At 42.5% G+C, this 14,861-nt stretch overlaps 1 protein-coding gene across 6 annotated transcripts in view; it reads left to right on the top strand.

The window, feature by feature from the left end:
• Positions 1-7,401: 7,401 nt before the first annotated feature.
• The window catches only part of CC2D2A (coiled-coil and C2 domain containing 2A), a 136,379-nt gene continuing 128,919 nt past the window's right edge, over positions 7,402-14,861 (top strand). For 2 of the 6 annotated variants that reach the window (XM_043514124.1, XM_043514123.1), the window contains exons 1-2: positions 7,420-7,449; positions 7,579-7,669. In XM_043514124.1, the coding sequence (XP_043370059.1) occupies positions 7,426-7,449; positions 7,579-7,669 (115 nt within the window). In that variant the 5' untranslated portion in view covers positions 7,420-7,425. The other 4 variants (XM_038398469.2, XM_038398472.2, XM_038398470.1 and 1 more) reach the window with 4 other exon arrangements.

Raw genomic sequence — 14,861 nt, 5'->3', positions numbered from 1 at the left:
ATGGAATGAAAGATATTCCCTCTGTTTTTAAAAATGATCAGATATCTTCGAAATATCACCTCTGTTCTTGTTACTGAAATAACATTGTGGTTGGCACTCTAGAAATAGCTGGATAACCATTCCTCCCATTGCCTCTCTAGCAAATGGAGTCAGAGTATATCCCCCTTTAAGAACAATGCCCTGAGATTTAGTAAACTTTTGATACCCTGCTTTTGCTTTGTTAACTGTGAAAGCATTCAAAATAATACTTGTAATAACTTTAATATAAATTAATAGTATATTTCCTGATGTTACCTCTGTTTCATAGTATTCCCCTTCCATGCTCAGAATATTTATTGATTAGCTCTCTAGTCATAGGGATGTAAGAAAAATGTTTTCTGTAAGTCATAGCTGCTGAGAGATCATAATTTTCTTTTTCAGTATGCTGTTTCTTCATTTTCCCAGTGCTTTTCCTAAGAATTTTGTTGAGACATATCAGTTTTGCATGTCTGCACATCTTCAAAGAATGGGGGCATAGCTGTCTCCTCAGTATAACATTGGTGAAAAATGTGCTTTCTGAAAACTTTAATACATGAGAAAAAGAAGATAGTGTTTAGGAGCTCTTACAGACTCAGGTTTAAAGCTTTATCCTTGAATAATTTTTGTTTTATTATGCTACTGTGGCATGGGAGAAATAAATTGAAGTCTGCAAGATGCCTCATAATGTCAGGATATTTTTCCTTAGGGAGTACTATTTTTAATTGTTTGGGTCTTTTTTTAGAGAGGAGGTGGGGAGGAGCATGGAATCCTTTGGATGATGTGACTGAATTATGAACTAATAACAAAATGACTGTTTGGAATATGAAGGTAAGGAAGTTTACCTGTCTAAATTCTAGTCCCTCCTTGCTTGATGTTGCCTGAATAGAATGTTCCCACTCACTTTTAATTTATGAGTTTTAGATCTTTGCTCCAGCCCCGACATACAATAGGAAACTGCATATCTAGCAGATTATGGAGCAAAGACATGAGATATCTGAAGGGAAAAGCTCAGACTTGCAGATGGAAGCAGAACTGAGGAATTCTGAGGGGAGACTGGGTGAGGAAAGTGGTCATTGGAAGCATGTGACTAAAAGAACCAGGCAGAAGAAAAGAGGGGCTAGAGAAGGAGAAACAGAGCTCAAGAACAGGTTTGCAAAGTTGGAAAATGAAGAAGGGGCTCAGCAAGTAGTCACTGAAGGTGGAAGGGCAAGGAAGAAGAGAAGAGCGGGTAGTTCTATAGGAAAAGGGGAAGAGTCAATGGAGACTACACCAAATGTGAGCCCCAGGAGGATACAGGATGGCTTGAAGAGGATTACAGGGGATAATAGAAGAACTTGCAGCCAGAGGGAACAAGGGATAGACTGGATAATAGCACCGCCACCAGGAAAAGGCAGGTCTACGTGATCGGGGGACTCTTTACTGAGAAGAATGGATAGGCCTGTAACCAGAGCTGATCCAGAGAATAGAAGGGTGTGCTGTCTTCCGGGTGCTAAGATACGGGATGTAGACCTGAGGTTGAAAAGCATCCTAAAGGGAGCAGGAAAGAATCCCCTAATTATCCTTCATGTGGGAACAAATGATACAGCTAGATTCTTGCTGGAAAGTATTAAGGGAGACTATGCTAGGCTGGGGAAGACGCTTAAGGAAATTGAGGCTCAGGTGATCTTTAGTGGGATTCTGCCTGTTCCTAGAGAAGGGCAACAAAGCTGTGACAAGATTATGACTATCAACAGACTAACAACTGAGGCAGTGGTGCTATAAGGAGGGCTTTGGGATGTATGGCCACTCGGAGGCATTCATGGACAGAGGACAGTTCTCTCGGGATGGACTTCATCTGAGTAGGGAAGGAAATAGACTTCTAGGATGGAGGCTGGCACAACTGATTAAGAGAGCTTTAAATTAGGAATCTGGGGGGGATGGTTGGGAGATGTCCAGGTAATCTCCACGCCGGATTTTAGCATTGAGAGGGAAGAAAACGAAGTAAGAAAGGATACAGCCGTGGGTAGGAGAATGTATATAAGGAGGAAGGGCAGTGTGGATACCAGTCTAATAGGTTATACTGGCTAAGAAATTAGTTAAGGACATTGAAGTCAATGGTAATGGGACAAAATACAACATGGTTTTACAAAAGGTAGATCATGCCAAACCAATCTAATCTCCTTCTTTGAGAAAGTAACAGATTTTTTAGACAAAGGAAACGCAGTGGATCTAATTTACCTAGATTTCAGTAAGGCGTTTGATACCGTGCAACATGGGGAATTATTAGTTAAATTGGAAAAGATGGGGATCAATATGAAAACTGAAAGGTGGATAAGGAATTGGTTAAAGGGGAGACTACAGCGGGTCATACTGAAAGGTGAACTGTCAGGCTGGAGGGAGATTACCAGTGTTGTTCCTCAAGGATCAGTTTTGGGACCAATCTTATTTAATCTTTTTATTTCTGACCTTGGCACAAAAAGTGGGAGTGTGCTAATAAAGTCTGTGGATGATACAAAGCTGGGAGGTATTGCCAATTTAGAGAGAGACCGGGAAATCATACAGGAAGATTTTGATGATCTTGTAAACTGGAGTAATAGTAATAGGATGAAATTTAATAGTGAGACGTGTAAGGTTATGCATTTAGGGATTAATAACAAGAATTTTAGTTATAAGCTGGGGATGCATCAATTAGAAGTAACGGAGGAGGAGAAGGACCTTGGAGTATTGGTTGATCATAGGATGAGTATGAGCTGCCAATGTGATATGGCTGTGAAAAAAGCTAATGCAGTCTTGGGATGCATCAGGAGAGGTATTTCCAGTAGAGATAAGGAGGTTTTAGTACTGTTATACAAGGCACTGGTGAGACCTCACCTGGAATACTGTGTGCAGTTCTGGTCTCCCATGTTTAAGAAGGATGAATTCAAACTGGAACAGGTACAGAGAAGGGTGATCTGTATGACATTAAACACACAGGATGATCCGAGGAATGGAAAACCTGTCTTATGAAAGGAGACTCAAGGAGCTTGGCTTGTTTAGCCTAACTAAAAGAAGGTTGAGGGGAGATATGATTGCTGTCTATAAATATATCAGAGGGATAAATACCGGAGAGGGAGAGGAATTATTTAAGCTCAGTACCAATGTGGACACAAGAACAAATGGATATAAACTGGTCATTGGGAAGTTTAGACTTGAAATTAGATGAAGGTTTCTAACCATCAGAGGAGTGAAGTTTTGGAATAGCCTTCCAGGGGAAGCAGTGGGGGCAAAAGACCTATCTGGCTTTAAATTAAACTCAGTAAGTTTATGGAGGAGATGGTATGATGGGATAACATGATTTTGGGAATTAACTGATCTTTAAATATTCATGGTAAATAGGCCGAATGGCCTGTGATGGAATGTTAGATGGGGTGGGATCCGAGTTACTACAGAAAATTCTTTCCTGGGTATCTGGCTGGTGAATCTTGCCCATATGCTCAGGGTTTAGCTGATCGCCATATTTGGGGTCGGGAAGGAATTTTCCTCCAGGGCAGATTGGAAGAGGCCCTGGAGGTTTTTCGCCTTTCTCTGTAGCATGGGGCACGGGTCACTTGCTGGAGGATTCTCTGCTCCTTGAAGTCTTTAAACCACGATTTGAGGACTTCAATAACTCAGACAGGTTTTTCTGTCTGAGAGGTTTTTCGCAGGAGTGGGTGGGTGAAATTCTTTGGCCTGCGTTGTGCAGGTCGGACTAGATGATCATAATGGTCCCTTCTGACCTTAGTATCTATGAATATCTGAAAACAGTAGGGCTTGACCTGGAGGAAGATATAGGTGAATATGCATCCTCAAACTTTTCTCACCTCTGCCATTTGAAAAAAATAATTGTAACCCCAGTTAAAATCAATTCTGAGATAATGTAAGAACATACAATCTTTTTTTTTTTTCAATTTAAGGACTACGGAGAAAATAGGAGTCCCAAATCTTAATTTATATTGGGATGTCACTTATTATTCTTTTGTCCACAATTTGGCTCTAATCCTGCAAGGAAGTACACGCGAATAGTCTTACTGAAGTGAATATGATTATTCACGTGTTAGTGCATACAGAATTGGGCGCATAATCATTTCCTATATATTACCACTTTCCCTTCCCTTTGACTGAATTTACGAAAAAATTTTAAAAAGAGGAGGTTTTCCTGCATTTATTTAGCAGGAAAAGATTTCCTGACTCTGTCCCTTTAAAAACAAATTGCAGTGACCTTCCTCAGCAACCTTGTTGCTAAGATGGGCATTTTTGTTATGCCAGACTATTGACTGAAACTTCAGAAGTACTGCCTACGAAAACCCAGGTATGACTCAATTGTTTACCTTTTGGATCTTTTTAAAAATCCCCACATTCTCCATTTTTCATTAGAGAGAGAAATGTAAGAAAGAGAAATCCTCAAAGTGACTTTTTATAAAGGATTCTCAAGATAATTTAATTTTAAAAGTGCAGTTAGTGATACTCCAGTGTATTTCTGTTTTCAGCTTTAAATTGTCTAGACAATTATGCTACTGAACAACTTTGAATCTCTTGTATTCTAGTATAGATAAAGGCATTCAATTATGCATTATACTTTTTTAAAGACATCTGCTATGGCAACTAATTTCAAGAAATATTAGAACAGTTATGATAAGGACCTTTTTATATAAAATATTCCCTGGTCACTTTTGCCTACACACAGGACTATTTTAATTTGGTTTTCTAAAGTGATATTTATGTGCTATATATTCAAATGCTATAACTTTTCAACGTAATATTAGTAGGCCTTGAAATATATTTCATGTGAGTGGTGCAAAGAAGTTGCAATTTTCAGTTATGTCATTATGCTTAGCAGTAATGTGTTCTGAGCTACTATGGAGGGAATTAATCTCTGATCTGGGGTTGAGGATTATGCAGAAATGGAGCAAAATACAGCTTGCAACCATATAATCTGAGTTCTCATTTGGGTTTAAGAGTGCCTTAAACAGATTTAGCTGAAATTGATTCCTTGCTGACATAAAGTGAATGGATATTAGGAGCTCTTAAACCAAAATAGTAGTTACCACACAAGGAGGTTGCACCTCTTTAGCTAAATCATTTTCTAAACAGTTTGAGTTAAACAACTTCATCATGTAGACAAAGCTTTAGACACATCTGTAAATTTCAGATTTGGCAAGAGTGAAATGCAAAGTGAACCCAGCTAAGAGTGAGAAGAAAGGGATGCCAATCTTGCAATAGACTCTATATGGACTAACAATGGGCAGTTTATATATGATTTACAACAATAGGCAACCTGTATACAATTTATATTTGTCAATTTGATTCACTTTGATAGGGAATTATTAAATAAACTTGCAGATATATTTTGAAGGTCTTGTGAATTGACTACAAATAGAGGAAATTACTCAGTTTTCAAAATCATAAAACTGTTTTTTGAAGTGTTAAATATTTTAACGTGTCACTTTAAGTTAATAGGGTCCACATGGGTGCAGAAGTGTCCTTCGTGGAGTCTGTTGTATGACCAGTGCATAAGCATTAAATGTGTACATCTGATTATAATATAACTAATAATTCCTGTATTTCTTGTGACACCCAGGTATTCATTGCTGCAAACATGAATTTCAATGAAGAATCCCAGATGATGGCTATGGAGGTTAGTTTAATTATTAAGGCAAAGATGGATTATGGGGCATTTCTTTCTTTAAACATTATTATCGGGTTTTGTTCATATCACACTTTTTCCAGTTACCCAAATAGTAATATAAGGGTCTCTTAATACAGGAGTTAATTGTCTCTTGGTTACATGCAAGTGACTCTCATTCTACTTGATGGGGGTTATATGTAGCTATTAAGAAGAGAAAATTTCTTTCTGTGCAAATAAATCATAAACATAACACAATGTGCTATAAACTTTTTAACTGATACCAGTTTTTAGTTTTGTTGCTAAACCACTGATCATAAGATGCTTTTGCTTTCTATTAAAGCTAATGTTAAAAAAATCATATAATACATAGGTTGAGAAAAGAGTGTCTATATATCTGGGTATAGTGCTTAGATTAGATTATCCACAAATACAAAGTGCATTTTTAAAAGTCATATGATACAGAGTATATAATCAGCAATAACCCAAATTTAGGTGAATAGATTTAACAATACAGTTTAGATATTAGAATCCAAATACTTGAGTACATCACTCATGAAAAGTTGTACAGAGATTTGGTTGTGGAAAGCAAAATATTTCAATGAGGAGAGATAGTCCCTCAGTAACTGAGAATTAGGTAGGTTGTCCATTTAGAAAATACAATCCATGAGGAAAGTATTTCAGTTACTTTCGTGACTGCGCTTCTCATCAGCACTCCAGCTCATCCCTCCTGGTATTGCTGATGTCTGGTGATGTGTTCTATATAGATGTCATTACTTGAATTAATTATTGTAGTGCCTATGTGCCAGGCATTTTCCAAATACTCAAAAAAGAGAGTCCTGGCTCTGAGGTGTACCCAATCTACGGTGAGACAAGTACCATAGGAAAGAGAACTGGAATAACAATATGCACATTATATACAAGTCAACCTGATTACTACAGGAAATATTAAATGTGCACGTACATTTTGATGATCATGTGAGTTAGTCACAAAGTCAGAAAATTACTCAGATTTCAGAACTGTAAAACTGTTTTTGAACCATTACATGACTATGTCATTTTGGAGGCAATACTTCGCAGTAACCTATGAGAGTTGTGATGTTTTTTGCAGAAGGTAAGATGGTTGTATGTGTGAATAAACTGCATGTAGGTACCTTTACAAGAGTAGAGTTGCGGACCTCCTCAATAAAACGTAAGAGCAAACATATTGCTAAACAAAAACTTCTTGAGGTCACACCAATAAGCCGATATATTAAATCTGCACAGCTTGGGCCCAGATCCTGCAAACCCTTGGGGCCAGGCACACTTAGCGCCCTTGAGGCCAATAGGGCGATGCACGGGCAGGGCGGGACTGGGGCCTACATCTGCCCTAAACCGAAGCAAATCGAGCAAGAGTGGCGCTGTACCAGTACGTCGGCGGGACGCCTGGTTTGGTTAAACCGCTGTAACGCTTCCTCCCTGGGGCAGGAGATGCTAGGCCAGGCCCAGGCCCAAGTGGAGAAGCTGAAGCGGACTCTGAAAGCTCAGCGGCGGCGAAGAAAGCAGCCCCTGAGTTCAGGGAGGGGCAGGGGCAGGGGCAGGGCGGCTGCCCACAGAGCCTGGACGGTGACCCTGCCGGGCGCCCAGCTCTGGCTCAGCAGCGCCTCCCGAGCCGGGGCCCTTGGCAGCGAGCGCAATCGCTTTCAACTCTCCGGGCAGGGCCTCGGGAGAGCAGCACTACCGCGCGTGCGCGGTGATTCAAAAGGGGGCGGGGGGGCGCTCCCCTGGCGGCGAGGGGACAGTTAGGAATGCTGCGCATGCGCATCTGGAGTGTAAGCTGTTGGGGGGCGGGGGGGATTGCGGGCACGCGAGGCGGGAGCGGAGACCATCCGGGTTGCGGGGGGGACGCGGCGTGTGCTGCCCTGCCTGACATTCGGTTCCCTCCCCTCCTCCCCCCCTAGCTGCTGGAGGCTGTGGGTCCCGCTGTGCTGCTGGCGGAGGCGGACCGAGCCGGGATGGCGGCTCCTGCAGCCCCTGTCCGGGCCTCGCGCAGTAAGTGTGTCTGAGTGACCCTGCCGGCCGGGGGTCCCGGGTCTCAGACGCCGCAGAGCGGCGAGGGAGCCCTTGGGGTACCCCCCACGCAGCGGGCCCTGCCGCTGTGGCTGCGCAGCGCTGTTAGCCCGAGGCCCAAACTCCTGGGGCGGGAGGAGCGTGTCGGGGAGAGCGGAGGGTGAGCGGTTAGCGGAGTTCCTGGGGCGGCAGCGTCGCTCAGCGAGGGGTGGCCGGGGAGGAGGGTGGTGCCGGGCAGCGCGCTGCGGGACAAATGCTCCTTCTGCCCGATGGGGTGACTGGCAGGAGCTGATGCCTTGTTTTCATGCACAGCTGGCGAACCAGCGCGTGATAATGGAGTGCAAATAACCAGCACAGAGCTAAGTTACCATTATGGAAAGTGCCGTGTATTCTTTGTTTATCAAATGAATTTTTGTCAGTACAGCGAAAAACTTCCTCTGGTTAAAACTCTGGAAAGGTATTAAAAAAAACTTCTCAGTTAATATAAACATTTTAAATCGTTCAGGAACATTAGATAATATGCACAATATTTTTGGACTATTCCAAGGATCAACCCCTCAATTTACTATACTATATTTGAATGTTGTATCTGACACTTAAGCATCACCCTGTGTATGAATAATATTTTGATGACAGGATTATTTTATCACTATTGTCATTCATCTCCTGCCTATATATTTCCCTATAGCAGACAGATCAGCAAGAGGATGGTGTGAAAAGATCACTGATCTAGCATTTTCAATTGGTTATGCCCATGTACCGTTTCTGTGTTGATACAACCAACTTAGATCCCTGTAAAGTTTAAAAAGAAAAGGAGTACTTGTGGCACCTTAGAGACTAACAAAGATGCATCCGATGAAGTGAGCTGTAGCTCACGAAAGCTTATGCTCTAATAAATTTGTTAGTCTCTAAGGTGCCACAAGTACTCCTTTTCTTTTTGCGAATACAGACTAACACGGCTGCTACTCTGAAACCTGTAAAGTTTAAATTTGTGTCTAATATGCTTTGCATTTATCAACATTGAACTTAATTTGCTATAGTATTGTCCATTCACCCAATGTACTTGGGTTTCTCTGAAGTTCCTCACAGTCTACTCTGCACTTGACTTAAATAACTTTGTCATCTGCAAATTCTGCAACTTTACTGCGTGCACACACCCTTCCAGATCATTAATAAATATCTTAAACAATGTGAGACCTAACTTGGAACTTTTAAGCCCCTACTATTCATTATTGCCATGATGAAAACATTTATTCCTACTCTGTTTCCTCTCCTAGCAAGTTTTGATCTGTAACAATACTTTGCTCTCACACTGTGGCTACTTAGTTTCTTTAGAAGTTTCTTCAGTAAAACATCAATCTGTTCTCAATAAATTGAGGGATAAAAGATTTTAAGACTCCTAAGTGACTTGGGAATGAAGGGTGGTAATCCATGAAAGTACTTAAGCACTGAAGTCCCTGTTTTGGCTCCCCTGCAACCCCCAAAACCGCTTCCAAGTGTTGTAGGTTATGGATACTGCCTAAATTCTCTGCCCAAGTTTTTCAGGGTGAAAGTTCCCAAGGTGTCTAAAAGTTTCTGCCTCTGGGCATGTGCACTGCTTTCTCCCTCTAGGCATCGGGATGCCCGTCTCTCACCTAAGCTCCAGAGTGATTCACAAACAACAAAAAGACAGGCGTTTAGTCATCTAAGTTGTGTTCAAGGCCTGATTGGGTAGGTACGCCCAGAGGCTGCTGTCAGATCGAGTCCAATACAAAATCAGGATGAGGAAGGTGGTGAGGATGAGGTGGTGGTGATTTTTCTTGGTGACTTGAAGGTTGATGCTGTGACACTCAGCATTTCAATGCCTAACTCCTTTTGTGGGTCCTGATCTGCTATTGACTTTCAATGACACTTTGGCTCCTAAATGCCAAAGGCATGTTTGAAAGTATGACTTTGGCTCCTACTTCATAACGGAGCTTTTGCCAGTTTTAAGTGTGATCTAAAACAAAAAATAATCTTCAGTGGTACCTTTCCAAACACAGGCTTATCTGTTTGATTCCAAGTTCTATGTTGAAATGCATTTAGGCATGGATCTGTAAAGGAATGTAGGTGCTTAAGACCCAGATTTAGGCACTGCTCTTCCTCTAGGCCCCTAAACTCATTAGGTGCCATTTTGTAAGGAGTTAGGCATCCATTGCTGCTGTTCTTGCAAGAAGCTGCTTAGGCTCCTGACTCGAGGAAAGGATTCCTGTCTGTGGATTCCAAGCAGAGAGAGGTGCCTCCCTCTATCCTCAGGGAATTAGGTGTCTAAATCCAGAAGTGTGGCGCTTAGGACACCCTTCTTGGTATCTGGTATTGGCTAGTTTAGATAGCTCCCCACCTACTATGCTGGCTTTGTGGTGCTAGTGTCAGATTCCTGTCTCCCCATGTGTTGTATAGTGATCGAGGTACTTAACCCAGAGTTTCTGGATTCCACTGGGTGGTTAGGCTTTTAAAAGTTAAGAGTTGCAACACCTAAGTCCCTTTGTGGGTCTGGGCTGTTCCCTCAGTACATCATGTGGAGGGAAGGAAAGGAAGCTGTTTCACTCTGAGGTCCTAAGGTGGCATTCCTACACATAGCTTGATCCCTACATTCTGGTGAAATGCTCTCTCCTCAATAAGTCTAAGTGAATTCCACAGTCCTACCTGTGAACATGATTTATGATTGCCTTTACTTTGCTTCAGTGTTTCTACTAAATCCTTGTAATTTAAAATGGTTGTCTTTTATACTTGAGAATCTGCTCTCCTTTTTCAATACAGCAGTGACATTTGAGGGTTGCCCTCAATCCCATCATTTTCAGTATTTTCTTCATGTCACTAAAATTCACTTAGTTTCTTTTGTGCTAATCTTGCATAATATTTAATTGTTCACTTTCCAGTTTCTAAATTTTATTTTTAACTATAGCCAAAGAATTAAATATTCTAACAGCTGGAACAGAAATTTCCCTCCTTCCCTATTTACCTGTGTTAATTTATTCAGCATCTCATCATACTTTTTTTTTTTTTTTTTTTTTTTAAGTCCGTTGGCAGAAATCTGGCATTTTCCCTTAATTTAATACTACATTCTCTTGGATCCTGAACTAAACAACTGTAAGGAATTGGCTATATATTAATTCACTAGTAAAATAGACTAACAAGTGAATAGAGAACAGCTGCAAATAACGAAGAAGTCTTTTTAAGAAATAGACCAGCATCTGGTAGTTGCTTTCTTGAATATGCTGGAAGATCAAAAAGTTGGGAAGTCTTTACTTTCCAGGATGGTTCTATTGGGAATGATTTCTTTCTTTGATATTGAGATGCGTACTGGGGTCATTTAGTATGTAGTATTTGTATCTGATTTACTAAAAGGGGTCACACAGTTTTTCCACCTCCATCACAAAGGCTCGTGTATTTCTTTGATTCAGTTTCAAAACTATTGGGAATTGCAAAACTTGAAAGAAATCCTGAATGCTATGATAAAGAGAGAGAAGTTATTATAAAATTAATTTGGGGGGAGGGGATGCAGGACAAAAGGAAATGAAGAAAAGTTATGAAATCAGTAAGTTAGTAAGAAATCATTACTAAGCAATTTAGTAAAATACCGAACAATTGTAGGATAGATTGTCTTGAAAAGTCACTCCTTAATTCTAAGAACCTGTGTAAACGAGTATCTGTATGTATTAAAGGCATTTTGCTCAACCAGTTAACTAAAGGACCTGATGCTTAATTACACACACACACACACACACACACACAAATATATATATTGATTTTAGTGAATTGTTGGTGTTTAGAGAATGCTAAGTCTACCTTAAAATCCACAAAACAGTCTACAGTTGAGAGTCTTGATGCTGTTAGTAGTTTTGCTTAATGCAGAGATTATTCCTCATGTTCAAAATCCAGTTTTCCAATAGTATCTTGTTTGTTAAATATTCTTTGTAAATGTGAACAACAATTATTTTTATTTGTAATGCAATAAACTTCTTAAATCAGTAGTTTCTTTGCAGTGTTTAATGTCACAGATTATTTTAAAATTTGTAAGGAAAAAACACTTAAGACGGATATTTTACAAGCCAGTTTTCAGCTCAAAGAATATGTAACTGGTTTTACAGTACAACTGCTGTCCACCTCCTTCGTTCTCATTCCCAGTTCAAAATAATAATTTCTGCTTCCTGTGATTGCACATGTCCATTCCACTTCAGGTTTAAGTCAGTGTTTTTTTTCCTTTAGCAATACGCGTCACGGTGTTGGTGGTGGTCTCTGCACTTTAGGCCCTTGGGCAGCAGAGGTGCCCCATGCCTCCCTCAGTTCCATCTTACACTCTGACTACCAAGCATGGGAAGTATCCTCTTGCTACTGGAAGTTGTTTTTCTCCCTCTCTTCTTCCTTCTGTCCCCCCTCCCAAAAAATTATCTTCCCTATGGTAAATAGTTTGTGGCATTCATTAGATTAGTATACATGTTTGTTATTTTCTTGCTTGTTTTGGAGGATTGGTCCCCTCTTTTATGTTCAAGGTGCTGATAGCTGGTACCGCATATGCCTAAGTCTCTAGGCTTTAAGCCTTGTGCTGGCTGCAAATAATAATAATAAAAAATCTATGCTGGTGAGCGACCCTCGTTCCACCTGCCTAAACAGTCTCGGTGAAGATTATGTTAGAGCAGTGATACCTAAACTTTCGGTTACCCTCCCCCTGGCCCAACAGTAATGAATCTATCCGTGCTCTTTCCCACCCCCCCATTACTGCACAGTTGGCTTAGCAGAGGAACTTGAAGGTGGTGCTGGGGGCTGAACTGGAGATGGGGAACGAGCTGGGGCTATAGTGGACCTGGGCTGGGGATGGAAAGGGAATGAGGACAGAACTGGGCTGGAGGTGGAAGAGGGGGTGGAGTGGAACTGTGGCTGGGGGCAGAGTGGAGCAACAGCAGGGGCTGGAGATGGGCTGGACACTGAGTGGAGCTGGGCTGGGGGCAGAGCAGGGCTGAGTGGCACTCCCTCCCTGCCCCTGTTGGTGGCTGGCCTGGGCCCCCCTGAACTTTCCTCCATCCCCCCCTGGGGGGGATGCCCCACAGTTTAGGGACCATCAGTCTGTGTTACAGATTGATGCAGATTTGTAGAGTCTTTAAGACCTGGACAGACCAAACAGCAAAAGGGAGACTGCGCCACATCCTCATGGAGGCCACCCGGCATCTCCCTTGTGAACTTTCCCGCTCAGGTAAGGAATGCCCCTCTGGAATTTTTTTTCTGAACGCCAGCACTGATCCCCTTAACCAGTGCCAAGAAAGAAGCACATGAGGGCAGAATCCTCAAAGGAGCCAAGACGTAGCTCCACTAGACGATCGAGGTCCTCACTATTGTCCACCAGCTTGAGAGGGCGGGAGGACATATTCTGCGAAAAGACACTGCACGGTACAGACCTTTTCTCATCAAGCATTTGTTGACTCTGGTGCCCAGGTCAATGAGACTGACCCCTGCTATGGTACTGACTTCCATGCAAGAACAGCAGCACCAGGAAAAGCTTTTGGTATTGACAATGCCAGAGACCTATGCAGCATCCTGGGACATACTCTGCATCTTGGTATTGGACTCCCTGATGGTACAGGAGACAGGTTGACTGGTACCAATGGATGTCCAGGGTATACCCGACATGAAGTCCTGGTACTGATATCTCCAGAGCGACATCCCCGGACCTTGGCACCACTGGCACAATACCACCGTGGTTGTGTGACTCAGGGTCCTCCTCAGAGCCTGATGTAGGCTCTTATGCCCCTCGCTCCTGTGACAGTAGGTGTCACTTCCCTTATCCTTCATCAAGAGAGTTCCAATACCCTGGTACCCACCAGATGTCCAGAGACAGGGACTGTTGGAGCAGTCATGGCTGTGGTCCTGTGCCATTACCATAGTCCTACTAGAATCTGTGGAGCATGCCTCCTGTTTCCAGATTCTCCACCTTTCAGAACTCCTACGAGAGAACATGTTAGCATGCGTGAGGCAGTCCAGGAGTTTTTCCATTAGTAGTGATGTTAGTACCAAGCAAAACCTCAGGGCCTGCAGATGTCAGGATCTTAAGAAGGGCAGTCGGGACCAAGGTTCCAGTCCAGGGTTCATTCCAAGGGTAAGAGTCTGAGTGAGATTTCAGGATCTGGGTCAGGAAGCAAAGTACAAATCAAGCCAAGGTTGAAGCCAGGAGTTCAGGAGCAGGATAGTCATGACAACTGTAGGAGATTCGTGGTGTTGCCTGAAATTTTCCTGGAATGCCTCTTGGGTTTATGTGGGTGGGGAGCCAATGAGGAGCCATGAGGATGCTGCCTGTTAGTCCCCTTCAGGTGGGACTTCCCATGGTTTGTGTCCATAGCAGGTTATGGGCAGTGGAGCACAAGCTGGTTGCAGTGGCTTCTGGGTAGCAGCATGAAGATGTTAGCTGCATGGCAGGTCTGCAGGTCTGTGTTCTAGACTCAAAGGGCCTTATGTTATCTCTTCCTGGGGTGCCCTCCGATAGCCAACCTAGGTTTGTCTGGATGAACAGCATGTAAGGCTGCCACAAGGTCAGGGAGATGATTTGGGATGCAAACTCCTAGGATCACATATTGTGACAATAGCCCTCCCAGTCTGTGAGGTTCCTAGAGGGAACCACATATAATTTTTAAGTCCTATATCTCATAGCCCTTACATTCATTGTGTCCGTGGATCCACACCAGAGTGGGCAATGGTTGAGCCAGGTGAGCAAACGTGTTGTTAATGTAGGGTTTTAGCAAAGATATATAAAACACTGGGGGTATTTTGTGGGATGTGGGTAACTGAAGCTTCATGGTCACTGGTCAGTGTTGTTAGCAAACTCTGCTTGGGGTAGGAGGCTTGATCGGTTGTGCTGCTTCACAAATCTCCACCAGAATAAATATTGTTCTAACATTTGATTTGCTTGTTCAGACTAACCATCTGTTGGTGTTAGGTGGTGGATGTGTAAGTGCAGACCCAGAGCAATCATAGGGTTTTGCGCCAAAATAGTGACACAAACTGCAGACCCTGATCAGTTGTGACTCGCTCTGGGAGTCCATGGAGATGGATGACATGAGTCACCAGGAGCTGAGCCGTTTCTTCTGCAGAGGGCAGGTGTGCAGTGGAGATGAAGTGGGCCACTTTTATCAACTGGTCAAGCATAGCCAAGACTACAGTTTGTCTG

Source organism: Dermochelys coriacea, chromosome 4 (genome assembly GCF_009764565.3).
Source record: "Dermochelys coriacea isolate rDerCor1 chromosome 4, rDerCor1.pri.v4, whole genome shotgun sequence".
NCBI lineage: Eukaryota > Metazoa > Chordata > Testudines > Dermochelyidae > Dermochelys > Dermochelys coriacea.
Note: the sequence above shows the minus strand (reverse complement) of the source record. Positions and strands in the feature narration are given on the sequence as shown.